At 49.0% G+C, this 27,570-nt stretch overlaps 4 protein-coding genes across 4 annotated transcripts, besides 1 other annotated feature; 2 read left to right on the top strand and 2 right to left on the bottom strand.

Moving 5' to 3' along the window:
- Positions 1–27,570: part of a sequence feature (contig 1.17 1271..347844(-1)) that runs on past both edges of the window.
- Positions 317–1,050, bottom strand: ANIA_01245 (proteasome regulatory particle lid subunit SEM1). The gene is made up of 3 exons (XM_653757.2): positions 887–1,050; positions 649–760; positions 317–489 (listed from the first exon to the last, which is right to left on the bottom strand). The coding sequence occupies exons 1-3, from the start codon at positions 999–1,001 to the stop codon at positions 453–455; spliced, it is 264 nt and encodes an 87-aa protein (XP_658849.2). The 5' UTR covers positions 1,002–1,050; the 3' UTR covers positions 317–452.
- Positions 2,628–4,661, top strand: ANIA_01244 (TTC39/IML2 family protein; the record flags this gene model as incomplete). Its single annotated transcript, XM_653756.2, has 3 exons — positions 2,628–2,676; positions 2,727–3,718; positions 3,769–4,661. 3 exons carry the CDS (start codon positions 2,628–2,630, stop codon positions 4,588–4,590), a joined length of 1,863 nt encoding a protein of 620 aa, XP_658848.1. The 3' UTR covers positions 4,591–4,661.
- ANIA_01243 (MFS transporter) lies at positions 5,484–7,416 on the top strand (the record flags this gene model as incomplete). The annotated part of the gene is made up of 5 exons (XM_653755.1): positions 5,484–5,844; positions 5,937–5,958; positions 6,020–6,111; positions 6,176–6,507; positions 6,568–7,416. The coding sequence occupies 5 exons, from the start codon at positions 5,484–5,486 to the stop codon at positions 7,414–7,416; spliced, it is 1,656 nt and encodes a 551-aa protein (XP_658847.1).
- On the bottom strand, positions 7,675–26,840 carry nrps1 (protein nlsA; the record flags this gene model as incomplete). The annotated part of the gene is made up of 10 exons (XM_653754.1): positions 7,675–10,077; positions 10,393–12,008; positions 12,061–12,709; positions 12,769–15,762; positions 15,863–19,467; positions 19,582–25,287; positions 25,372–25,420; positions 25,472–25,771; positions 25,875–26,291; positions 26,346–26,840. 10 exons carry the CDS (start codon positions 26,838–26,840, stop codon positions 7,675–7,677), a joined length of 18,234 nt encoding a protein of 6,077 aa, XP_658846.1.

Raw genomic sequence — 27,570 nt, forward strand, 5'->3', positions numbered from 1 at the left:
GCAGCTACAGGCCCTAGACTGTGACAATGGCTACGTTTCATTTAGCCACACACACACACATCGCAGACATCGCTGCGATCACTGTAGATATAACTCAGATAAACATTCGCTTCAGGAATAAAGCGCATGGAATCCCTCAGAATGAAGAAGTACAAGAAAGCCCGCCCCATTGGTTGTGCCATTACAGAGCACTACCATATATCACGCGAGGCGCGATAGGGCCATCTATTTGGACTAGTTTCACTGCAGCCTACCCTGGAAGTGGTCTAGGGTAGGGATTTGCTCCTTAAGTTGACTGCTACCATGGGGTCTTGCTTCAGATGTTATGGCTGAATTGGACTGACTTGTGCGCTGCAATTGGATGTACATGGGTGAAAGGGAAAATGCTATCATGTAGTATTCATATTATCATGCTCAATCTCATTGTCAATTCCATATCTATGTGCACGGTTTCAGGATGAGGAGGCGTCGACTTTTTTAAGTTCTTCCCTGTTATGGAAGAGTCGGATTAGCAACGGACTTGCAGCAAACATCAGAGTGAAATATGCCATTTTGGAACATATGTGGAGCAGACAGAAGCATAAGTACGCAAGTGATTAGATTCGCAAGGCAGATATGACGGCTCAGGTAGTAGAATAGGTGACGTACTTCAACTGCTTGGAGAAGTCCTCGGCGGCGTCATCATCATCCCAGCTCTCCTCCCACAGGTGTACGTTATTCCCGTTCGCAGTAGCCTGCTCAGTTTCGTTCTCGGGCCAGTCTGCATGATTATAGAATGATTAGTAATTTGTTGATATGAAGTACTTGCATAGTACATGGCGCTGTCGCCGGGGAGGTTGGAGGAAGGGAACGAAGAGCCTCAGCAGAAGCGCCGTTGGAAACCCACCATCAACAGGAAAGTCCTCAAACTCATCATCTTCCTCAAGCACGGTAGGCTTTTGTTGTTGCGGTTGTTGTGAAGCTTCCTGCTGCTTTGTATCCTGAGATTGAGTGTTTGACATTATGGCGGTGGGTGCGCGGCAGCTGGCGAGATGAGGAGTAATGGCGATCGGGTACAATTTCTCGCAATAGAGATTTTAGAATGATAGATGCCAGGCTGTTGGTGGATAAAGAGTTGAAGTTCGAGGGAGAGGCGTACTGTGTGGAGGACAAGCTGAGATGCTCTGTTGAGCTACAGGTCCCGGTGAGGTCCCGCTCTGGAGTTACCTTTTTCTGAGGCGTCACATGTTTTGCCAAGATTCTTTGAAATCGCGTTTACTCGCAGAGTACTTCGCATGCTCCAGAAATACTCGATCCACTGTAGAACAATATGAGATACAGGCGATCGAGACTTAAAACAGCTGTGGACAGTGCTATGATGACTAGAGTCTCTGCTGAAATGCACATTTTCTCTGCATGATAGAACAAGTGTTGCCATCGTCAGATCCATAATATACTGACGTGCCTACTGTACTTTCTTTTCTAAAAGCTACACTTATAACCCTGTAACGAAGGCAAACATGCTCCTGAATCAAGACACATTGTGGGTGAACCCTGTAGTTTGCATAAACAACTGGGAGAGAACACAGCTTTGTATGATGTCACACGCTTGTGTGCCCCCAGAAGTTGGCGCAGCGGTCAGCAGCGGCAGAATCCCTATACAGCCAGACAGCACAAGGCTTCTATTAATTCTAGCTGACTTGGAGGCTCTGAGTCGTTGGACAAAAGTTGACTCAAATCTGCCGGAGAATTTGTTGCATCCCCACATCTTTGATATACAGATCCCTGAACCCAACCTTGTCGTCTGGGATCCTAGATTTGTTTCAGCTTTCGATTACAAGCTGACGATGCTCCGCCTCCCTGGTGGACCACGGCCAGACTCGTTTTATTTGATCGCTTTCATTGCTGATTAGCGCGAGCCGACTCTCGCTCCGAGCAATACTACGCTCTTAAGTGTACCATATTGTCAACCTCTCGCTTCGTCGCCTTTCTGCCTCCTATTCTATCACCCCCGTGGCCAAGGACATTCTCGTGGATGCTCACGCGCGCATTCTTGGACAGTCTCTTGTGGGAGCTCAGCCATTTGTCCGTTCGTCTTGCGCTTTCGGACCGTCCGGCCCGGTGTCCTGATTTTGTCAGTTAATAAACACTCCTAACGCTACATTCTGTCCGTTGGCCAATTTTTCCCGTTATCCGAGTCTGCCGGCATCCTGAGACATGTTCGGCGGTTGGTTTGCAGGCAAAAAGCCCAGTCCGAATGGCTCTACTCATTCACTGAGTGCTTCGACGGAATTGCAAGACTGTGAGTGTGCGCTTATCTCTTTTTGAACTTTGTATGCTGACCATCACCGTCTGAGGCAGTAGAGGATGCGATCAGAGGTACGCGAAAGCCTATCAGTGTTCTCGATTTTTGGATCGTCGACGGGCTATACTCCCAAGGCTGATGTGCGCTAATCTTTCCTCTTTCGGCCTTTGCGTGCAGCTGCTGAGTTAATTCTCAACGATGATGTTGATGGTGCTGAAGAGGGTCTGGCAGGACGAAATTCAGCGTTCCACCTGGTAAGGCCCTGTTTGTTATATCCTCAATGACAGTTGACTATCCTGGGTATAACTAACATAGTGGCGATTAGCTAGGGAGGGCTGTAGTGATGTTCATTAGGGCGACACTGGGTTTTGAGCAAGATGTTATGCGCCAAGGTTTGTAACACTTTTGCCGAGTTTTTGTCGCAGCAACTCATATCTTGCAGCGGCGGATCGACTCAACGAAGCCGAAAACAAAGCATACCAGGACCAACAGCGCACCAAGAACCATGCGCAGGCACCAGGAATTTATCACTCAGAGATCTATGCACCTGGTACCGAGTTCGTTCTCATCCAGGCAATGGCGCAGCTCATGGGTGCTGTTGTCTGCGTACTGAACGAGAGTCTTACAGAAAGCATAAAGGGGTTCTACAAGCTAAGAAAAGCTTACTTTGCGCTGGACGCAATTTTGAAGATGGAAGAGAAGTTCGTGCAATCCAAACAGCTTGGAACTGCAAACACTCCCTCTCCGACCCCTTCATTGAAAGGGGCAGACTCTTCTGTCAAATCCTTGAATCTCACCAAGGGTTTATCTGATCTGAACGTAAACGATGTTGGCAGTAGCCCGGTATCGAGCAGTACGAACACATCAGAGGTAATCAACCACGATCCAGACTCCGACATATTCAAAAACCAGATAGATGTTTTTGTGCACTCCGGAGCCAACTTTTGCTACGGCGTTCTCCTCTTGCTCATCTCCATGATTCCACCAGCATTCAGCAGACTTCTCAGTATTGTTGGCTTTCACGGTGACAAGGAACGTGCCCTAAGGCTGCTCTGGCAGGCTAGCAAATTCCACAATCTGCCAGGTGCAATCGCGGCGCTAACGCTTCTGGGGTATTACAATGCATTTGTCCGCTACTGCGATATTATGCCTGATGCCGTGTCCGGAAGCGATGGAGACACTCAGGGCTACCCTCAAGAGAGACTCGAGGCCCTTCTGGCACGAATGAGGGAACGTTTTCCTAAGAGCCAACTTTGGCTTCTTGAGGAATCCCGTATGAACGGCGCCAACCGCAGGCTTGACGTGGCCCTTGAGCTTTTGTGCACCGAGGTGCACAGCCCTCTGAAACAGGTTGAGGCACTAAAAATTTTCGAGAAGAGTCTGAACGCATTGTATATCCACAAATACGAACTGTGCTCTGAGGCTTTCATTGAGGTTTGTCTCCGGCAGATCTGCCTGTTTTCCATGCGCTAACGGTAATATAGTGTGCTGAAATCAACTCATGGTCCCGCGCGTTATATTACTACATTGCAGGAACATGCCATATCAGTTTGTACAGAGAGCTTGCCACTACCGACCCGAAGAAAGCGAAAGAACATGCAGAGACTGCCGTCAAACTCTTGCACAAAGCTCCTCAATATGCAGGGTCCAAAAAATTCATGGCGCGACAGTTGCCGTTCGATATATTCGTCGTCCGCAAGATCGCCAAATGGGAAGCTCGAGCCAAAGAGTGGAACGTGCCGTTGATAGACGCCGTGGGAGTTGATCCTGTGGAGGAGATGATTTTCCTATGGAACGGACATAGCCGGATGACACAGGCGCAGCTTGAAGAGTCCTTAAAAAGACTATCATGGTCCGAGAGCGATGCGAACAAAACATGGTCTCGTGAGGGGCCAGAAGAGAAGGGTATTTACCAGCTCCTTCGTGCAGCAGTGCTGCGCTCGATGCGGCGACACGACGAAGCAAAGGATATTCTCCAGGACTCGATCTTCACCTTAGATCGCTCGGTATTCAAAGGCCGCCACAAGGACGACTGGGTGCATCCAGTCGCACATTTTGAGATGGCGGCAAATCTCTGGATGGAGCGTCCAACATATATTGCACAGCATGGTGGACCAACGCCGAGGGATTCCGAAGAGAATCCAGAGCAGTTTGAGAGGGACCGAGTGCGGGAATGCAAGGACAATCTGCAGAAGGCCGCTCGTTGGGAGAGCTACGAGCAGGAGGCTCGCTTTGGGTTGAAGGTGACGGCCGCGCTGGAGGCTGTTGCCAAGTGGGAAAGCCAGCACTCAACCAAGCTGGAGTGAGAGTTGTATATATAGAAGCTTGCGCGGTACATTTGTTCAATAGCAATGATAGACGAACCTCAGGAGCAGACCTAGCCTTGTTTCAAGCAGTCCAGTCTGACAATCCAGCAACAAGGTCTTTATTTTTCGCTTGCTGAATACTAGCAGAAATTGCAGCAATAGTACTGATCCTGATTAATGGTCACCTCAACTACAGTCTTCATTTTGTACAAAATATGGTCTCGGCACGCTAGGTGGTCTTTATTTCCTGTAGGGCAGGGCAGCTCCACCCTGACAGTGGCGATCTGCGTCCCACATTTCGCCGGAAAAGTTTCCGTTGCTCTCTTCTTCTCCCATTTGCCGCTTGGCTAAAACATCACCCGCTAATTGCTCTCGTTCCTCAATGCCTTAACTATAGAGAAACTGATGACCGTCTGAGAGATGGTCTACTGCAAGCCTGCCAAGGTACGGTGGTTGGCAGCTCGAAAGTCACAATGGCCCACGACATACCCAACATGACCTCCTGATATAACACAAGGGAAGTACTCAATTGACCAGGCTACAATATCGGGATCAACGATCGTCTCCAGACTGAGGCTCCACCGTATCCAAACGAGTCAAACGAGCGGCGTTATCGGAGGTCTGATGGACATAATGTTGAGTCGGTTAAGACGGCTTCGATCGCTGAGTCTGAATCCTACGCTAGGAAGACTTTTTTTGGCTGCGGTTTCTCGTACTAACTAAATAATAAACGCTGGTTCGCCCAGACATGCAGTGCGAAATGACGTCTGATCCTGCTTTCTCCAAGTTCCAAGGAGGATGCTGGAGTGCTTCTTCACTCCAGTTTTTATACTTGTACAATAATCTTTCACCTTGGAGGGATTCTCTATACATATCTCTATACGCCTAATAATATGGAGCTTTCAAAAACCGAAAGAGAGGGCAGTGAGCTCCAACCAAACCGCTCCTCTACTTCATCCGACGATACAGATTCTGAATCCCTCGACGACCACAACCAAGATTTCAATGCATTACAAATGCAAGCAACCGTCGTATCGAGTACGTCATTTGAACAGCGTGCGCAGTCTGTTATATCCAGAATTCGGAGCAGAGAGCCTGGCCAGGTCGCACGTTTCACGCACCCGCTATCACATACGAAGACGAGCGACGATGTGATCGTCGACTTTGATGGGCCCGACGATCCCTACCAGCCGTTGAATTGGGGCTTTCGGAAGAAGGCGATTACAACGGTTTTGTATGGGCTAACGACAATGGGTGCGTTGATCTCTGTCATGTCAAAATCCTATACTACTCCGTATAAGGCGGTAAATGTATTATTGAACTTAGGGCTGACTTACGATGTGTAGGCGCGACATGGGCAAGTGCCATGTAAGATATAGAAGGCTGTTTTTTTTCTATTAGACTGTCGGTGCACTAACTCTCTCTGTAGCTACTCAACAGGCGTAGACCAAGTCAGTTCGGAATTCGGTATAGGCGAAGAAGTCAGTACACTAGGAACGACGTTACTGCTCTTCGGATTCGGTATGCTGATATCACCCAATCAACCCACCACCACTCTGGAGTCGAAGCTAACAGACTTCAACAGGTCTCGGGCCCCTCGTTTGGGCTCCCCTCTCTGAAGTCTACGGCCGCAAACCGGCCGTATTAGGCCCCTACTTCATAGCCGCGATCTTCTCCTTCGGCAGCGCAACCGCCAAAGACGTGCAAACACTCATGCTAACCCGCTTCTTCACGGGATTCTTCGGCGCTGCGCCAGTCACAAACACAGGCGGCGTCCTGGGTGACATTTGGTCAGCGGAGGAGCGCGGTGCTGCGATCGTCGGCTATGCCATGGCTGTTGTGGGCGGTCCCGTTCTAGGTCCTATTGTTGGAGGTGCGATTAGCCAGAGCTATTTGGGGTGGCGGTGGACGCAATACGTACGTACCGTTACCTATCATGAATTTTGAATAGTGCAGGCTGACTGACGATGTTTCAAGATAACCGGCATAATGATGATGCTCTTCCTGACGCTCGATGTCCTCTACATCGACGAGTCTTATCCAAACACGCTCCTAGTCTATAAAGCTCGCCGTCTCCGCTTCGAAACAGGCAATTGGGCTCTCCACGCCCGCCACGAGGAATGGGACGTGACTCTTAGGGAACTCGGAAACAAGTACCTCATTCGCCCTTTCGCTCTCCTCGCAACACCCATCTGCTTCCTCGTTGCCCTGTACGCATCCTTCGTCTACGGCATCCTCTACCTTTCCCTCGCTTCCTTCCCGGTCGTATTTCAGGAGCTACGTGGCTGGGATCAGGTTGTTGGTGCTTTGCCGTTCCTTGCGTACTTGGTGGGCATACTCTTCGGCGCGGGAATTAACCTTGCGAATCAGAAGTTTTATATCTCGCGTTTCAAGGCGAATCATAATCGTCCGGTTCCTGAAGCTCGCCTGCCCCCGATGATGCTGGGTTCTGTAGTCTTCGCCGCGGGGTTGTTCATTTTTGGTTGGACGTCCCAGGTAGATATTTACTGGTTTCCGTCTATGGTGGGTGGAGCATGCATGGGGTTAGGGTTTTTCACTATTTTTCAAGCGGCGCTCAACTACCTCATTGATACATTCCAGACTGTTGCTGCGAGCGCAGTGGCAGCGAATACATTTCTCCGGAGTGTTTTTGCAGGCTGTTTTCCACTGTTCGCGACAGCCATGTTCCGAAATTTGGGCGTGCCTTGGGCGTCTAGTGTGCTTGGGTTTGTGGCGATTGCGCTCATTCCGATCCCGTATATGTTTTATGTGTTCGGTCCCAAGATTAGGGCGAAGGGAAAGTGGTCTCGTGCATCGGTAGATTAAGTGATTTTGTCTTTCTAGCTTCGTTTCGTTCATAGGTTATTAGGGTTGATGGAGGGCTTGGTCTTGGTTATTGAACTGAAGACGAATGATGGAATGATTATGATTGCATTAGCGACAGTCCATGCGGATTTGCATAATACCCAGGAGAGTTCGATACATATTTGTATTTCACAGAAGTAGATAATCAAACAAGTAAATAGCCAAACAAATGGAACAACGATAAAAGAATGTTTATCTAAAGTTAACACATATAAGAAATCAAACCCGCGTACCCAGACCCCCAAGCCTGGTGATTTTCTTCGCCAAAACTCTCGCTCTATCAAGAGCACTCCACTCGCTCTTCGCATTTGCAGCTGGCAATGGCAATCCCTCCTGTTGTTGCCTGGAAGTAGAAACATTCCTTGACGCCCTAGCGTCGACAGGCGCATAAGCCGGTGCGGGCGCAGCATCAGAGTCAACACCAGCAGAGTCACGCTTTGTCATATTCAGTGCCAACACAGCCATATGGCCAAGGAACGTAGAATGCGCCAGAAGATCCTCAAGACGGATATGCAGACCTGTTTCCTGTTCCAGAATCCAGACGACCTGCGCCACGTTGACGATGTCCCCGCCCAGACCGAAAAAGGAGGAATCGAGCTGGTATGAGCTTGGCGGTTTGCCTGTGTTCAATTTAGGCGGGAGGACTTGCTGCCAGATACGGGTGATAAGGTCGGAGTGTACAAGGATCTCAGAGAGGCTGTGGTTGTTTAGGGATGAGAGGAGGCTGTCAGTGCTGCCGGTCGTGGGTATGTCTTCGACGAGTTGGGGTGGTAAGGAGCGGATGGTGGATGGTGAAGGCAGTGCGACGTTAGGATTCGCGACTAGGCTCTGTGCTGTGTCGCAAACCATGTCTAGAACAGTGGAGACGAAGCTTGGATGGATAGGGCCCTTTGTTGAGTAACCTAGGGCAACATTGATCTGGGCGGGCTGGCCAGCAACTGGTTTAGAGAAGAGCGTGAGGTCTGTGAGATTGTCAATTACACCGACACCGCCCATTTTGTAGGTATTGTTGTCAAGTTGCATGTGTCCCTCGTAATCGACGTTCTGATGCAATACGGACGTGGTGAAGAACGTCGACTCCGGCCAGTCTGTACAGCGGCGGACGATCTCCCTAAACCCTAACGACTCGTAGGTCATGTTCGCTACTTGCTGGTCCTGGAGAAAGCGGAATAGATCCAGCCCTGTCCAGCAATCCTTGAAAGTAACCCTAATTGGGATAAAGTTGAGGCATGGTCCGATTGTGTTTTCTGCTCCGGGAACCGCATTTCGTCCGTTGACGGTGAGGCCAAAAACGACGTCGTCCTGGGCACAGATCTTTGCAAGAGTAACTGCCCATGCCGATTGCATAACGGTGGCAATGGTGACATTCTCTGTCGCAGTGGAAGGTATCTCGATGACCTTTGACTGCTGCGTGAAACCTCCTATATGTTGGAATGTGTTCGGCCTGTCCCGCTGGACAATCTGTGTCATCTTTGACCCTTTAAGCAGGTTTCCCCAATGCTGGTAGTGCTCAGGGGTGATGTTTCCAGGAAGAAGTCGCATATAGTTCAAGAAAGATGAGGGCGAAACGGGGCTGCCTTCGTAGGCCATCTTGATGGCAGTCATGATTTTTGACAGGCAGACACCATCGAATTGTGCGTGCGACATCCGAACGAGTATCCGGTGTTCATCGCTATTGGTCTTCCGCACAACGTAGAATTGCACGCATTGTTGACCTTGTCCTGGAGATTGTTCCCTGTCTCGCTGCTGCAGGGAGTTGGTGTACTCATCCAGACCCTTCTCCGTCTCGTGGACAAAGATATCCGGCTTGATCTTGCGAAGGACCACCTGATAGAATTGCCCATGAAAACACACGAAAACTGTTCGGAGAATGTCGAAGGCGTCAACAACACGCAGGAAACTCTCCCTTAATCGCCGAATATCCAATGAACCCTTCCCGTCCAGATAGAAGTAATTCAACATCCACCTCGACTCAAACATAGTCGCCGTGAGTGAAAGAGCTTGAAAGTCTGTCACTGGTAGAACATCGACGATGCCCCCTTTGAATACGCCAACCTTTGGTGAGATTGCTGCTCGCAGGGACGTATCATCGAACTCTAGAGACATTGGTCTTAAGATGGAGATATCTTGGGACGATTCGCACTTCGTTAGTATGGGCTTATCTTCAACCCGTTTCTCAATGCTGTCTGCACGCTTCTCCGTCACCGTTGTGGGAATAGACTTCTTCCTGTCATTGATCAGGGCCATCATATTCTCAAATACAGGGTTCTTAAGCACATCAGCCACGCTCAATTTCAGTCCTTCATCCCGTGCCGCGCGGACAAGTCGCATCGCTGTGATGCTGTCGCCACCTAATCTGAAGAAGCTGTCATGGTACTTGACAGGGTGCGGTGGCAGCCCCAGTGTTATGCTCCAGAGTCTCCAGAGCTGTTTTTCGGAATCATTCGGTGCTCTATAGTCTGTGTTGAGAGTCTGCGTGGAGGATGCAGGAGTTTTCTCCATCATCACCACTAAATCTTGAAGAGACTCTTCAACGTCATTTCTGATGTCTGGAAAATCACTAGGTGATTCTGCGCCGTGGCTCTTGACCCATGATGTGACGGGCTTTCCCTTTCCGAGCATCTGACTTACGACAGTTTTGATGCGTTCGTCGACGATTTTTTCAATTATACCCCTATCCATAAACTGGGCTGTTATCGCTGAGATTTGTTCGTCTCGGATCTTGACAATTGAAACTGGCATGCTTGAGTCTTCTAAGAAACATGTCAAGACTTTTGCAATATCACGGGCAAAGGCAGCCGCTTCTGTCTCTGAGACAGCATCAGCCCAATACCTCAGCAGAATACCCTCGTATCCTCTTGCGCTTTCGACGTTTAATGTCAGGGGATACTAAGATCTTGTTAGTCTGAAACCTCCCATAGAGGGTTTTCAACCTACCTCGCAAGGATCGTGTGCCTTCTGAAACTCATACGATATCCCAGCAATCTCGGTCTTATCTTCCGAACGGTTCTGTATGGATATGCACGTGTTGAATAACGGCTCTCCCTTCCTACCAAGGGCATGCTGAATTTCGGCAAGTGAAGACCGCTGGTACGCAAGGCTGGCAATATGATCTTCCTGTACAGACTTGACAGTACCCTTCAAAGTCTGGTTGGTATCAAATCTGACCCTGCAACACAAAGTATTGATGAATATTCCCACCGCATCCTGAATCCCGGGGACAGGCAAGTCACGGCCAGTAGATGGATAGCCGAAGCAGACGTCATCAGACTTTGTGTGGCTCCGAAGAACTATCGCCCATACTGCAAGGATCAAATTGGCAAATGTGATCGAATTAGCCTCGCAGAAGCTTTGAAGTGCAGCAAAGCGATTGAACGCAACCAAGTGAGTTCCAAGTTGACGAGCTCCATTTTCACTCGCATTAATTGGCAGGTGACATGGAGGCATATCAGAAAGACGCCGCTTCCAGTATTCGAGAGCTTCAGCCGTTGGCTGTTCTCTGAGGTATTTAATGTATTCGCTGAACAGCGGACCGGGTCCGGGCGGATGTTGGTTGCTGTAAGCTAACGCCAGTTCTCTCAGCAGAATGGAAGTCGAACCTCCATCAATAATAACGTGATTCATTTCAAGCTTCATCAGGACACGCCCAGTGGATGTTTTGCAGAGGACCAGCTGATGATAAAGATTCAAAGACTTGTTGCTCCGAAGACTGACTGCCTCGAGCTTATTCAGAGCATCTAAATCATCGCACTCAATCAAGACTGTCGCATCGCTAGCTTCCTTGAGCACTACTTGGTCAAAAGACCCTTCTTCGCAGCAGCTGTCAATGAAAACTGTTCTTAGAACCGGATGACGAACGACAACCGTGGACCATGCTTTCTTGAGTCTCGCGAGATCAAAGCTACCCTTATTCCCAGATTGACGGAGCTCGAAAATAGCATTGAAGATATACTCGTGCGGATCTCGAAGCTGACTGAAAAGAATGCCTTCCTGGACTGGCGAGCATGGATATATATCTTCCACCTGGCGCCAACTTTCTAATCCGAGGCGCGGAAGCACACTCGCTGTCAACTCCTCTAACCCATGGTACGTTATAGGAAGCAGTGGGTAATCACTCAGAGTAGGCTGTGGTGCAACGTTTCTGAACTTGGGTAATTCGACCTCGAGCACGCGTTTGCACTCAGCCATCCAAGCTTGGATTCGGGCCTGGTGGCGCATGTTGCGGTTGTAAGTGAAGGAAATATGTAGTTGCTCTTTGAGTATCAACGCAGTGATTTCGAAGAGAGAGAATCTTGGAGTCTCTGGGCCCATGTCGCTCGCTGAGTCCATTGTTTCAGCACTAAATACATCTCCGTAGTGCTGGAAGGTTGACCCGCCCCGCTCTAGTTGTTGGAGTTGACCGAGGTAGTTGAATAGGATCTCAAGTGGTATAGAGAACATATGAGTCCTGTCTGTGCTGTCAGAATGCAGGACGTTGTGTGCGAAGAAAGCACGACTGTGTTCGCTAATTCGGCGACGTGTGTCCTTGACTTGCTTCAAAAGCTCAAGTAGATCTATACATATTAGCAATTTGGTGGGATAGGACAATCGATTATCTTATCTTACCTGAGCTTGCTTCAACATGCAGTGGATTTAACGTCGTGAACCAACCGATCGTCCCTGAAGGATCGGAGTAATTCCAGGGCTCGCGCCCGTGTCCTTCATTATAGATCGTTGGTGCATCCCTGTCAGGGAAGACGCGATTGAAGGAGTACATAACAGCAGCAAGCAAAACTTCCATTGTTTCCGTCCCAAGGATCTCATGAAAGTGCCCAGAGATAAATGCAGTAGCTTGCTTGTCTAATGCGAAGCTGTCCATTTTAACATGGCCGTAATTGTTGGGCGCTCGGCTCATGCCCCAGTAGTTGAGGTCTGCTTGCTGACAGGGGATTTCGATACTTTTGTTGAGTCTCTTGCTTTCCTCGAATTGCACGTTGCACCAGGACTTGAACGATAATGGTACGTCAGAAGGTATTGAGCCGGTGTCAACAAAGTCCTCAAGTTCCTGAAGGACAATGCGCCAAGAAACCACATCCACGCATATATGGCTGGCTACCAGGAACAGAATCTGCTCTCCATTTTTGTCGAACAAGTCTGCGGCAATCACAGGCCCTCTCTGAATATCAAGAGAGCTTTGAGTATCCGCAATTATGCTCAACATATTGCCAGCATTCTTTACTGGATGAGTGCAGAACTTGTAAGATGAATCAACCTCCTGCAATATGATCAGCTTCGTACTATAAGGTAAAATAAATGGAAAAGAAAGATACGCACATCTGTGATTCTCTGCCGCCATGTCCCGTCTGAAGATTTACTGAAGCGTGCTCTAAACATGGCGTGTTTCTGAACAACAGCCCTAACAGCATCCTCCAAAACATTCGGCTCCGTCCTTCTTGCAAGACGAACAGTAATACTCTGATTGAATCGCCCCAAAGCCTTCGGCAAAACAGACGCTGAGCGGAAAAATAATTCCTGAATTGGGGACAGTGGGAATAGACTGCCTGACTCCTTTACGTTCTTCGTTGGTAATGGTTTGGTACCACAGGACACAGCGAGCTCTTCAATCGACTTAGCCTGGAGGATGCGGTTGAGAGGCAAATTCAGTCCACGTTTGCGAGCTTTTGACACAACCGCCATTCCGGAAATACTATCTCCGCCAAGATATATGAATGATCGACTTGGATCGACTTTGTTTAGCGGTAGATTGAGGACCTGGGCGAATATATCCCGAATGATCGCAGGAGTCGCGTCTCCCTCGCGCTCACCCTTATTTTCTTCTTCAACGATGACCTGGTCGACATTATCGTAGTCCTGCATAATTCGATCATAGGCAGATTTATCAATTTGCTCAAGCCAGGTGCAAATCCGTTTCCTGTCCAGCTTCCCAGAGACAAGCATCGGGATGCTTTTGACCACTGCCCAGGCTTGTGGGACCATATAAACGGGCAGCTGCTCTTCGATACTCTTCTGGCTTGTCCTAATTTGTCGATATCCAGTTTCTAGCATGTCCTTTTGACTGGCGAGCTCGCAAGAGCCCGTCATGATCGTGCTTGACTCCACCGTAAGCGATTTCAAAGACAAAACAGCAACCAACTTCTGCCGTAGTGGGCCTTTCTGGGGGAGTATTACAACAGCATTCCGAATATTCTCGCTTGCAAGCAAGCGATGTTCGATCTCGCCAAGCTCCATGCGCTGCCCATGCAGCTTAACCTGGTGATCTTTGCGCCCTAGGTACTCTATCGAGCCGTCAGGGTTATACCTAACAAGATCACCAGTCTTGTATATCCTTCTAGGAGAAGGTAAGGAACTCGGAAAGCTCTTAATCCAAGCGGGTTCGTTAATGAAAACATCCGTTGTCTTCGAGGGGTTCTTCAAATATTCCCTTGCAAGAGCTGGGCCCTCCAGTACAAGCTCCCCAACGGCTCCCAACGGAGCAAGCCTGTCATGGTCATCGGGCTGGACGACCCAGGTCAAGGTACTCGGGACTCCGTAACCAATGCATGTGAAGTCATGGTCCACAAAATCGCGGGCCACAACCGCAAACACAACGGTCTCTGTAGGACCATACCCTCCGTAAAACTTTACGTGGCCTGTCCATTTCTTTACCACTTCGCTAGAGAGTGCTTCGCCTCCGCACGTGAGAATCTGCAGAGAAGGTACAGTCGAGGGCTCAAGGATACAAGCAACAGATGGCGTCAAGAAACTCCATGAGACATTCATCCGTTGCATAGCACCTGGTATGTCATTCAAACGTTCGTCATCACTAGGCACACAGATGCAGCCTCCCAGCATTAGAGTACCAAGAACCTCCAATATGGCGGCGTCAAATGTGAGGGAAGCGAATTGGAAAACCCTGGATTCCTTGTTTAGCCCCACAACTGGGGCAAAGCCAATGACACTGCTGCATACTGCACGGTGCTCTATAATGATGCCTTTGGGACGGCCCGTACTCCCAGAAGTAAATATTGCATATGCCATGTTCTCGGGGGTAGGGCTAGCATTTGCTTTTTCGCTCGTTGTGACCGTGCTGTATGCTTTGATAGTGTCTTCGCTCACGGGAATGATTGTGCTGACAGAACCCAGGTAGCGGCTGCGAAGCTGTGGCGAGCAAAGTATCATATCTGCTTCTATCTCTTCCAAAATCTCTTTGTGCCTCGAAGTAGGGTGCGAAGGGTCGAGGGGCACAAAGGCGCCGCCCGCGAGCAGGACACTGAGCACAGTGACCATTGTCCAGAGAGACTTGCCTAAACAGACTGGGACAAGTGTTTCCGGACCAACTCCGCAGATCACAAGGTAGGCGGCAAAGGAAGAGGCAAGTTGGAACATTTCTTCGTAAGTGATCTCACCGTCCCACGAGCAGATGGCGGTGGCCTGCGGGTGCATGATAGCATTCTCACGGATAATTTCGTGGACACACTTGTTGACGCAGGTCACCTGTCGCTGGTTCCAGCTGGCGATATCTCTCTTATCCAGGGGACCAGTGATATCAATGTCTCCTACCGTCATCAAGCTGTCTCGAGGAACACTAAGAAGTTGTTCAAGCACAAAGCTGAATTGCCCTATGAGCCTCTCCGTTTGCCAGTCGTCGAGCACTAGTTCATCATAGTTGGCAAGGATAAGTAGCCTGGGGCCAGATATCTGGCATTGAACCACAAGTGGGTGTGTGAAAAAGTCACCCCGTGTGTCCTGCTCCACTGGGCTCCAAATATCATCGTTGAGCTGAGAATCATCCGACTGGATCACCAGCAAATTCTGAAAGTTGCAGGCAAGTGCTGCGTCACCGCTGAGCTTCTGAATTCTCTGGAGACCTGAATGCTGATGAGGTATCATAGTCGTTATTATCTGGCGCACATCCCGGAGATACTGATTTATTGGGAGTTTGTTGTCCACTCGTATGCGCATAGGCACAGTTGTCAGCACTGGTCCTACAACATCCGTGATACCGGGCATATCAATGTTCCGGCCCATTAGAGTTTCTCCAAAGCAGACGTCGCCAGAGCCAGTGTGCACAGAAAGCACAATAGCCCATGCGGAACGAACTAACTCGGGAACTGTAGTATCAGTGGTTCCGACTTTCCTGGAAATATCAACGCTGGCCCGATGAATGCTTCCTGCTCCAGAGCAACTCAAATCTTTGTTCTTTTTTGGGGGGAAAGGCTCGCAAGATAGACCATCAAGGTATGATTTCCAGAACTCGTCCGACTGCTGCATATCACGCTGGAGTAAGTGATGGATGAAGAGCTTGTAAAGGCACTGCCGATATCTCGACTGAGAACCCGGTATAGACATCTTCAACTCTTTTCATAATCTGAGGGACATTCCACCCGTCGTAGAGTGCGTGGTTTACTGTCCAAACGAAATAACGCACATCAGTCCCCAGTTGAACAATTGCGTACTTTGCCAATAGTGCTCCGCTACCCTCGGCGGTATCATCAGTCACATTATCAAGGGAAGTTTCAAGGGTCCAAGAGATCCTCTCCTTTTTAAGAACAACTTGAAGGAAACCAGTATTCTCGATGTGAACAATTCGAGTCCGAAGTATATCAAACTCATCTGTGACTTGCTGCCATGCCGCTTTAAACCTCTGGAGATCGATACTCGCTGCAAGGCGATAGGGTATTCGGGCAACATAGGAGCCTGGACTCTTAATTGAAAGAGTAATCAAACCTTCCTGGACTGCAGTGCAAGGATAAATGTCGGCTATCGAGTCCTTAGTAACACTACACTGTTCAGAAACCTCTTCCATGATATCATGCAACGGAATCGAGCCGGGGACGAGAGTGAACGGTCGAAGATCAGCTCTCTGTCTTTCAGCAGGCTTTTCGGTATCGTCACAGCACTTAGCCATATCTACCAGGACGGGATGTTCATAGATTGTGGCAAATGAGAGAGAAATATTTTGAGATCTTGCAGCACCCACCAACTTCATGGCAGCGAAGGAATCGCCACCTAGCGCAAAGAAACTGTCCTCAGCGCTGATTGATCCCGGTTCAATCTCAAGAGCCTTTGCCCATAGGTCTCGAAGGGTTGACTCTGCGGCTCGCTCAACCGCGCGCCCTGAACCGACGTTCGAAATCATGTAGGATATCAGCTGCTCTTTCGGAAGGGCTTGAACCATTGCACGCAGGCCTTTGCGGTCAAGTTTTCCAGTTGTACCTAGGGGTAGGTAACGAACCGGGAAATAGAGCCTTGGGATCATGACTTGTGGCAGAACTTGACCCAAAGAGTTGTGAAGCTGTCCGATTGTTCTCTGGATAGAGTCAGATAGAGGAAGCAGCAAGCTCGAGGAGACACCCAGTCCCGGCGTTGCACTTTGTGCTTCGTGTCCAGCAATGGTAATGAAAGCAGCCAAAGCTTTTGCAACGGTTTTTGTCTCCGGTACCACGATATCAACAGCTACTTGTGTGTTTGCTGGTGAAATGAATGTGCATTGTTGTTCAATCTCCTCCAATTCAATCCGTTGTCCGTTAAGTTTGACCTGCGTGTCCATGCGAGAAATGAAGGAAATATTCTTATCAGATTTGTAGCGCACCAGATCTCCTGTTCGGTACATCCGGCCAGTGGGCTTAGGCACATCTCGAAGCCCTGAATCCCGAAGCCACCGAGGCAGGGTGATAAATACCTCCTTCGTTTTCTTGTCATTATTGAGGTAGCCGCGGGCAATATTGTATCCCTCCAGTACAAGTTCACCCACAGCACCGACAGGGAGAAGTCGATGATGATTGTACGGATCGACAATCCAAGCTCTTCCACACACGGCCGTACCGATAGAGTTGCAGTCATCGTCCAGCCTTATTCCGTCCCGGTTGACCTTTAGACTCGCCGTGGCGATAATCGTCGCTTCTGAAGGCCCATATGCGTTGTAGAACCGCCTATCTGCCCAGCGCATGATTTGAGCCTCAGTAAGCTTCTCGCCTCCGGTGAAGATTGTTTTTAACGTTGGAACACTGCTCGGATCTAGTGTACTGATGACAGACGGGGTGCAGCTTATAGAGTTTGCTTCCATCCTCTTTATCGCGCCTGCGAGGTCATTCATGCGCTCGTCATCACTAGGCGTGCAGACACAGCCTCCTGTCATCAAAGTGATTATCGTCTCAAGGATGCTAACATCAAACGTGTAGCTTGAAAACTGTAGTGCCCGAGTGTTCGAATCAATGCCCAGTGTTTTCGCGAAGCATGAAGACGCAACGTCAAGTGCAGCATGTTCAAGAACAGTGATCTTGGGTTTTCCGGTAGTTCCTGACGTGAAGATTGCATAGGCTGCATTCTCAACACTTAAAGTGGGCAGACTTCTCGTGGCTGGCGAATCTGGAATTTGCTCAAGGGTATAGTGGCTCACAGCTAGTGCAGCCATGCAAATCCTCGACGATTTGTCCAGATATCTAGTCGAGCACAGAACGATTGGGGCCGCAATGTCATCAACAAGGCCTCGTAGGCGGCTTTCGGGGTGAGCAGGGTCTAAGGATGCAAAGGCTCCACCAGCCTTTAGGACAGCAACTTGTGCGATGACAGCCCAAGCTGACTTCTCAAAGCATAACCCAACGAATACTTCTGGTCCAACACCCCAATCCATGAGATGGTATGCAAGCTTAGTTGTCAGAGAGTCAAGCTCTGAATATGTAAAGTTCTCATCCCATGAACATATGGCCGGTGCTGAAGGTTGCGCAATTACTCGATCTTGGATGATCGTGTGAGCGCACCGCTTTGGTCGTTCAGGAAGAGATGCGTTCCAGGCGCTCACTTTCTGGCAAGATTGTCGGCCAAAGAACTCAACATCTCTGATCACCCGGCTTGGTCCAAGCAGAGTGAGAATGGAGTTAAGGATGCATTCAAAACAGTCGATTATATGACCAATATCCGTTTCTGAGAGGCTCGTTGACTGGTAGTCGAAACTGATTTCTGCTGAAGAACCAGAGACGCTGGCATTGACAGAAATGAGGTACTCATTCAGCCCCTCATTAACTGGGTCAAGAACAGCGTTGTTGAAAACGGCCGCATTCGATGAGGATTTTCTATATCTGAAGGCAGTGTTAAATATCGGGGAGTTCTCAGACCCGATAGCGCGAAGAATCTCGAACAGTGGCATCTGGTACTTTGACGCAGATTCCATATCCTCCTTTCTCTTCTGCATGACATCCTGCAGCCTCAAGTCATCGTTCAGGTTGAATCGACAAGGCAATATGTTAACTGAGTCTTTCTTGGTGGAGACATGGTATCCGAAGCAAACATCTTCCAGGCCTGTGTAGCATCGAAGAACCAACGCCCAGACAGTCTGAAGCAGAATGTTTGGATTAATGGATAGAGCCTTGCATGCACTTTGCATTTTTGATGCATTTGATAGTCTTAGTGTTTCTGTGCCTAACCTGCTTTCCCCTTTCTTAGGGCTCAAGTCTGGGAACAGGCATGACTCAATATCAGTCAATTGTACCTTCCAATAGTCGATAGTATCGTTGAAGATTTGCAGGTTTCCACCCCTCTTCGAAAGGTCAGCAACTTTCTCTTCCAGGCCAGTTGTCGACTTGAAAATGTTCAAGCATTCGCCAAAAAGGGCTAGCAGCCGGTCGGCCTGAGAGCGATACACAGCCCTATCATCATAACGTATTTCCAGGCTCACTCCTGTCTCCTCCAGCGCACAGAATACCACAATTGGGCATGCAGAGAACCTGGAGTGTAGGCGCTCCGCGTTTTCTAGGCTTCTCAAGTATTGGCTCTGCTGTTGTGAAGTCATAGATGAGATTGAAAGCGCAGAGTCAAAGTCTGAGGCCTGAGAAGTGTCTGCATTGAGGCTCCTGATTGACGAGAGTGGTGTCTTTTCATAGGGCCTGGCTTTTACCAAACAAGAGGCAGTTTGGTCCAATAGCCCAGAGATACTGGTTGAGTTGTTGACTTGAACTCGGCGAGGAATCATTGTTGCCTGTGGTAAAAATTGCTCTGCTGAGTTGCTGCTCTCTTTGGCGTTCACTAACAGCTCGCCTAGAATAATATCGTCACGTTGTGTATAACTGTAGATTGCTAAAGCCCAGGCACAAAGTAACACAGCTCTTGCTTCAGGCCTCCGCAAACTACCTCCCCAAGGTATCCTCATACCTTTGTCAACCATCTTCAGAGCGGGTGATTCTTGGATAGGAAAAGGCTGTAAAAGATGTTGCCCCGAAAGTGAGGGTTTTTCTAATTGATGGCGCCAGAACTCCCCAAACTTCTTCAAATCGTACTCAGTTAAAGAGTCCGCTGAGAGACTCTTGACAGCTTTTCTCAGTAGCGGGCGATTTACCTTTCCCAACGAGGTCATTGGTAAGCCAAAGACAGGGAAGTACAGGCTGGGAACTTGGCTTGCCGGCAAGGAAGCTGCCAGGGAAGCATGCAACTTTGCCATAAGCATATGTGAGTTGTTGGTCTTCCGTGCAATCACTGTCGACTGTTTTATAGTATTGGATTGTTGCTTTTCTGTCGAAAGAATGAAAACAGCGATGCAAGGCTCTGGGTATTCCTCAATTCTCAAGTCAAGAATTTCCGCGACACATCGATAGCCCGCCGATCCCTGAACATCTAAAAGCTGTTCGATCTTAAAAGCAATCATCTGTAGCGTCTGATCCATTGAATCAACCTTTTCCCCCAAGTAGACTAGAGTCCCGTCCGCATTGTATCGAACCAAGTACCCTGTTCTGAACATCTTTCGGCGCGACCCTGGAAAGAGGGTGTAAGGTCGCTTTGCTGGCTCCATAAGCCCACGGTCTTGTTCAGTGAACCTCTCTTTCTTTTGTTTCTCGTGGCAAAAATACCCGCGTGATACGCTGGGACCTTCTATTACCAGTTCACCAATGCATCCTACGGGAACCAAGCGGGTGAAATCCTGCGGGTCAACTACCCACGAGCAGCATCCCACACTTGTGCCAATGGATGATTGTGTGTCCAAATCGTCTAGTCCTGAAACTTGGATACAAGTGGAGGAGCACTCGGTTCGTCCATAGAAGGTGTAAAGCTGAACTTTTTCTGACCAAATATTTCTAACGTTTCTCGCCGACTGCTCACCAAACAGAACCAGCACTTGGATGCTTGGAACATCTGACGGGCGAATGAAAGAGGCTACCAGGGGTGTGAGACAAATGAGGTTCGCGCTTGTCTCGTTGATCGACCTTGACAGCTGGCTTAGTGAATCACTTCTAGGGATGCAAAGACAGCCTCCGGACATAAAAGTGCCCATAACTTCCTGAAGGAACATATCACTCGTGCAAGGGGCATATTGGAATGTCTTTGTGCCTGAATTGGAATTGATTGTTGATGCAAAAGATGCTGCTCGGGCGATGATTGCGCGTTGATCTAAAACCGCCGAGGATTCGTGTGGGTCGCTAGAATCGAACGCAATGAAGCTATCATCGTGAGGGTATACTTGAGGAAGATTCTCTTGGCTGCTACTCGGCAGGAACTCAAAAAGAGATTTATTGATGGGGACGACCACTGGGAATTGCCGTTCAAGCGACCCAGCCAGAGAAGGAAGCGTCACAACAATGTGTGCGCCATGATCAACAAGCCATTTGTCGACACTGTCCCCAAGCTGTGCCTCATCCCTGGGAACGCATATGGCACCGGTCTTAAAAACAGCCAAAATGGCTACAATTTGCCAGACGGACTTGCCCACGTAAATTGGCATCAGGGTTCCCCGACGTACCCCGAGTTGCTGAAGGTACGCAGCGAAACACGACGATAAATACTCAAGCTCAGCGTAGGTGAGAGTTCCATCCCATGCTATGATCGCAGGTTTATCAGGTTGAGAAGCCATCTTTTCTTGGATGATGTCTTGCACAAGCATATCAACTTCCTCGGGTAGCTGTTTATTCCATTTCCGTATACGTTGCTTATTCCAGTCGCTCAATACCTCGAGCTGGCCAACTTGCTCTTTTAGATGACGAACAATGTTTTCCAAGCACTTGAAAAATGTGCTAGAAACACTTTCTGCCTGTTCATCAGAAAGTGTATCCGTCCAGTAGTTAACCTCGATCTCTGCAGCCTTGTCCGAGGCTACGACGTTAACAAACAAAGGATACTCGGCAGGGTCCTGAATTGCACAGACACGAGAGAGGTTTATGCCTGTGGTATGGTGCATCTGCATCTTTGTTACTCTCTGATAAGATATTCCGGTATTGATCAATGCTTGTTCCGAGAGTCTGAGTTCGTGTACAATATCGATGAGTGACAAGGTATTATAGGCAAGCTGCTCCATGCAGTCATTTTGTACCTTCTGCATGATATCTCTGAGAGTATCACCCTCGGAAATCTTCACCCGGCATGCTAGCAGATTGATAACAGGCCCGACAACTGACTCGATATCATCAACCAGGGCATCCCTTAAAGATGTCATATAGCTAAAGCAGACGTCATTTGAGCCACAGAACAGGCTAAGTGTGAGTCCCCAAGCGGCAGTGAATGCAGAGGACAAAGTCAAGCGTCTTTCCTCACAGGCTGTCTGCAGATCATTGAACAAATTAAATTTGGGGCGCAGAACCTTGAGCTGCTTTTGAGCAATGATCTTGCCATCGGTAAGTGTAGGGAAAAGGCAAGGTTTGACATCTGCAAGGTAATTTTTCCAGTACACAATACTGGCGTCTTGTGGAGTATTTCGTAGATACTGAATGTAGTTCTTGAACAGTGGTTTGTTTTGGTCGAGCTTTCCATCATAAGCGAGCTGGAGGTCTCTTAAGATGACTGAGATAGACACACCATCCATGGCTGCGTGGCTCAGCTCTAACCGGAAGAATACCCTACCACTTGCTGTTTCGCAGAACGTCAGGCGATGATGCGGTTGATATTCATTGTAAATCTCCGGACGTTGGCTATTGAAGGTCGATACCACGTCGTCATCAGTCGGGCAACTCAAATAGAGTATCGATGGCTCGCAGTTCCTCAGCACCAGTTGAGAGAATAGATCACGACTGGTTAAGTTCTCCACGAATAGAGTGCGTAGCATCGCGTGGCGGGAAACCACCATCCGCCACGCTTCCGCGAGTCTCGCAACATCAGGCTTTCCGTTGAACCCTCTTACCTCGTAAGTATCGTGGACTGCATACAGAGAACTATCCCTGGATCGGGCAAGTAGTATGCCCTGTTGCATGCGAGAGCAGGGATAAATGTCCTCAATGAGCTCTGGGGAACTGACACCAAGACTCGGCAACGTCTTTGCTAGCATGCTTTCAATATCAGGGTACGTTAAGGATAGCATCGGGAAATCACTCAGTGTTGGCCTCTTAGCATGTGTTTGGAGACGCTTCCCAAGAGATCTGAGCACATCACCGCAACTGGCGATCCAAGCCCGGATTCTCTTTTGGTGTCTCATATATTTGCTGAAAGAGAATATGAAGCGCAACCTTCCGTTCACAGCAAGGGCTGATATTTCGAACAGTCCAAATCGAGGAGTCTCCTTACCGAAGTCTGATGCGCCTCCGCCTTGACCAGTCTCGCCAGCCATTTGGTTCATGAGCTGGAACAAACCGTCTTGTCTTTGCAGATCACGATGCTGGCCGACGTAGTTGAATGAGATTTCCATTGGACATAGGAATTCTCTTTTCTCGTCTTTTGTTGAAGCTGACATGAGGCTTGCAAATCGTTGCCTCCCATTATCTGAGACACTCCTGCGGATGTCCTTGACGAGCACGACTGTCTCAACAGGATCATCCGGTATTTGTTCCCGTATGAAAATTGGAAAAACAGTAGTAAACCAACCGACTGTACGGGATATGTCGATTGATGAATCCCAGGCTTCCCTTCCATGCCCTTCATTATAAATCGCTGGCAAAGAGCGGTCTCTGAAAGTTTGGCCAAAAGCGTGCAGAAGTGATGCTAGTAGAATGTCAACAGGCTCGGTCGCAAGACTCTTGTGGCATTCCATTAGAATTGATTTAGAATCATCTAATCCAAGTTCAAATGTTTCGCAAATTGCATCTCCGTACGTTGCAACCCGATTCTCTACTCCCCAATAAGCAGCATCGGGTATGGGCAAATCTTCGAGGTATGAGCCAAAGGTTTGCGTCCGCTCATCTTGCAGGTGACACCATGTCGAGAACGGGAGAGAGCTAGTATAGATTGTCTTGTCTTCGGAGCGAAGCAGGATGTCTTCAAGGTCTTCTAGGATAATCCTCCAAGACACAATATCAATGGCTAGATGATGAGCAACCATTGATAGGAAGCAATCATCCTCTGTGTAAAAAATATCGACAGCCATGATTGGGCCCTGAAATGCGTTGATGCACGATTGACTGACCGAGATGGCACTCTCCATTTGAGCCTGGTGATTGATGTTGTGAACTCGCAACCGGTATGACGAGTCAATATCTCTAGTGATGCGCTGTCGAAGGTTTCCCACAAGAGTATCCTTAATAAGCCGTACTCGGAGCATGGAGTGTCGCTCAATGATCACCTGTATCGCATGCCTTAAATCATCTGCGCTAAGCCGTCGGCTCAGCCGGGTACGAACGCTCTGGTTAAAGTAACCCTGGCCCTCCTTTCGGATCATGAAATGAAGTTTCTGGATAGGAGAGAGGCCAAAAGGCTCTTCGGTTTCCTCTTGGTATTTCACAAGATGCTTGATCTCTTGAACGCGGGTAACCAGATCTCGGATTGACTTGCTTTGGAGCACGTCCTGCACCGTAACACCCATTCCCTGTTTCTTACAATAGCCCATGCAGGTTATTGCAGCTATCGAATCGCCGCCCAAAGCCAAAAAGCTTTCGTCAAGACTGATTCGGTCACGGGGAATGGCAAGAACGCGACTCCATATTGACTTTAATCGATCCTCTACTGTGACCTCCGAGTGGGCGGCTTTCGGAGTCTCGACACCACTGGACTCAGAAGCTCCGCCCTGGAAGTCATCCGTTTTGTTCGTAGCCCAGCTTATGATTTCTCTCCTATTTAGTTTCCCGGAGGGCAGCAGTGGCAAGGCTTCGACACATAGCCATACTGCAGGAATCATGTAGGTAGGAAGACGCTTCGAGAGCTGCTGCCGAAGCTCCGTAACGGCATATGTTCTTTCTGCCGGTGGAAGAAGCTTGAATGGCACGGTATTTGAAGATAGTTCTCCGTTTAGGGATACCACGGCCATCAACCTCCCTTTTGCGGGTCCCGATTCGCACAAAAATGCCATGCCGTGCTTGACTAAAGGAAGTGTACTAATATTATGCTCGATCTCACCCAGTTCAATTCTTTGTCCATGAAGCTTGATCTGGGAGTCTTTTCTTCCTAAGAAAGTGAGCGAACCAAGATCTGAGTTGTACCTTACCAAGTCTCCAGTCTTGTAGAACCTGCGATCACCGCGCTTTGGATCGTGCCGTGCCCAGGTAGGATTATATATGAAAACTTCATCTGTCTTCTCCGGATTGTTTATGTAGCACCGAGCAAGGGTAGGACCCTCAAGCAGAAGCTCTCCTGGGCACCCAACAGGGACAAGCTGGTCGTGATTGTTCGGTTTCACAACCCAGAAATGCGTCCCCGTGGCTAACCCAATATCACGACAATCGGAGTTAATGTCCATGGTGCTATTGATTGCAGCACAAACCGCGGCCTCGGTGGGACCATATCCATTCAGAAGCTTGATATGCGACCATGCTTCTAAGTCTGTTCGAGACATTGCTTCTCCGACCAAGAGAGCAGTATTCACCTGGGGAATACTCGACGGATTGACGAATCGGGCAAAGGATGGCGTCAAACAGATAAAGTTGACATTCATCCTGTTGATTGCCTGGACTATGTCGTTCAAACGCTCCTCTTCGCTCGGTACGCATACGCAACCTCCGTGTATCAGCGGTGCTAAAGACTCACACAGACTGGCATCAAATGTATGGGCTGCAAATTGGAGTTTCCGAGTATCAGCATTCAACCCCATTGGCGCACCGTAGGCGAAAACGCAGGAGACGAAAGCCCTGTGCTCCAGCAGCGTGCCCTAGAAAGAGTCAGACGCGAAAACACATATTTCGGGGTTTTTGCGCCTTACCTTTGGTTTTCCTGTTGAGCCAGAAGTGAAAATGAGATATGCCGCGTTGTTGCTTTTCACTTCTTGCCGGAGATATCCTCTTGGAGGAAAAGAAATCTTGCCGAACGATTGTTCATCCAGCGGTATCAGATTATTTACGACCTTGCTCAGATGCTCTGCCCTGTTCCTGGAACAGAGCATGATGTTTACATTGACGGAATCCACCAAGGACCGCAAGCGAGGTGTCGGATGGGTTGGATCGAGAGGGACAAAGGCGCCGCCAGCTTTCAGTACGCCGAGCATGGCTACAATATTCCATTTCTAAATAGTCGTTAACTATGTCACAGCATTGACCTATGTCTTTGTTCCGGATTTGACCCAGGTTGAAGGGAGCGGTTGAACGGATCTTGGAAGGGAAACGCACCGATTTATCGAAGCAGAGGGCAACAAAAGTTTCTGGGCGAACACCATAGCCTTTTAGACGATACGAAAGTTCAGAAGCGAGCACATCCAGTTCCCCATAGGTAAAACTTCCATCCCAGGCGCATACAGCCTCTCGCTGTGGATGAAGCCGTACTTGTTCGCTAATGACATCGTGGATACAACGGTCATAGGTCTCTGGAATTACTGAATTGAACTTGCAAATTCGAGCCCAGTCCTGTTCCAGGAAGCAGTCTGCATTCGCAACAACAGTGTCATCGCTGTAAAGAACTTGGTTCAGAATATGCTCAAAGTACCGAGCGACACTTTCCATCTGTGCCGTAGAGATATCCGTATTCCACCATTCCAAGAAGATGCAGATATCTTCCTGTAGTACCTTCACGTGAAGTCTGGCGCGGCACTAAAAAACGGTCAGACGGTCATACCATAGTCTATGATCATCATACACGCGTACCTCTTCTGGAAGGATACTCTGAAATACTGGTCGTACAAAGGTCTCTTCCTTTGTACTGTCACCGCAGACTCGTACCATAACCACCGTATTGAACGACGAGTAGTTATCATTGTTCGCATTGGAGCTTCCGCTCACACCAATGTCAGTTTGACAACCGTATCCACCCCCGGATTTCTCCAAGATGGTCTTGATTGTGTCGTGTTCATTGATTGTGAGTCTGAACGTCAAGAGCCTTCCAGCGTCTGACGTCTGAGAAACAAGAGCTCCAGCATCGTCATGTTTGTATCCAAAGCAAACATCCTGCAGGCCAGTATACCGGTAAAGCAGTAACCCCCACGCGGTTTTTAGCAACGGATCCAGCGAGTCGTTCTTATATGCAGAGAGCAACTTGGCACTTTGCGAAGGAGTTGTTTTTGTTGTGATCGAGACGGGTCGTTTAGGGCCGTCAGAAATGGTACCGAAGCTTGGGAGAAGACACTGCGCCTGCTGAGCCATCTTCACGTCAATTAGGTATTAGTAACCACCAATATACAAGTATTAGTGAAAGATAGAGGATAAGAAAGAATGCTTACAGCTTTCTGCGAGGCACATCATGTTGCCTTTAAGGGCAGTCTAAGATAATCATGCGGCCTCTGCTCCTGGGGTACAAAAATAGCCTGGGCTCAGCTAGCAATGCAACCCACGACAGCTCACATAATGCCCCAAGCGCCTCCGCCGGTAGTCAATGATTCAAGTGGACTTTTCAGGGGCCAATGGTAGGGTGTCGCCTAGAAGGTAATCTAGGGATGGTCTCGAACAAAGGTTCCAAACTAGCGAGTGAATTCGGGATGTCATTGCTCGCTCGAGCTGAGTGGAGAACACTCAAGTACTCCGTAGACTCCATGGTATTGAGCTCTGCATCTACCTGGCGCAATTTCGAATGGCTTCAGCCCCCGAGCGCCAACAAGCAACAAGGTGGGGTATAGTGGGCGTGGCAGCGTGGCGTCAGTGAGAGGAACGCCGGTTCAGGTAGGGGGAGGCCAGGGTTTAGTTCGCACGGGGACATGTCGCCTAGGACTGTTCACTTTTTGCCATCAGTGATTTGAGGGCATTGCTTCCGAGTGCAGACAAGGGGGGACAGGATGTATGTGCCATTGGTGTACCCATGGGGAGGCTGAGATGACCCCGGCCGGGTTCTGGAAGTTCAAGCCAGGTAGGACCTATCTGCTCTGCCAGAGACATGTCA

Source organism: Aspergillus nidulans, chromosome VIII, assembly GCF_000011425.1.
Source record: "Aspergillus nidulans FGSC A4 chromosome VIII".
Lineage (NCBI taxonomy): Eukaryota > Fungi > Ascomycota > Eurotiomycetes > Eurotiales > Aspergillaceae > Aspergillus > Aspergillus nidulans.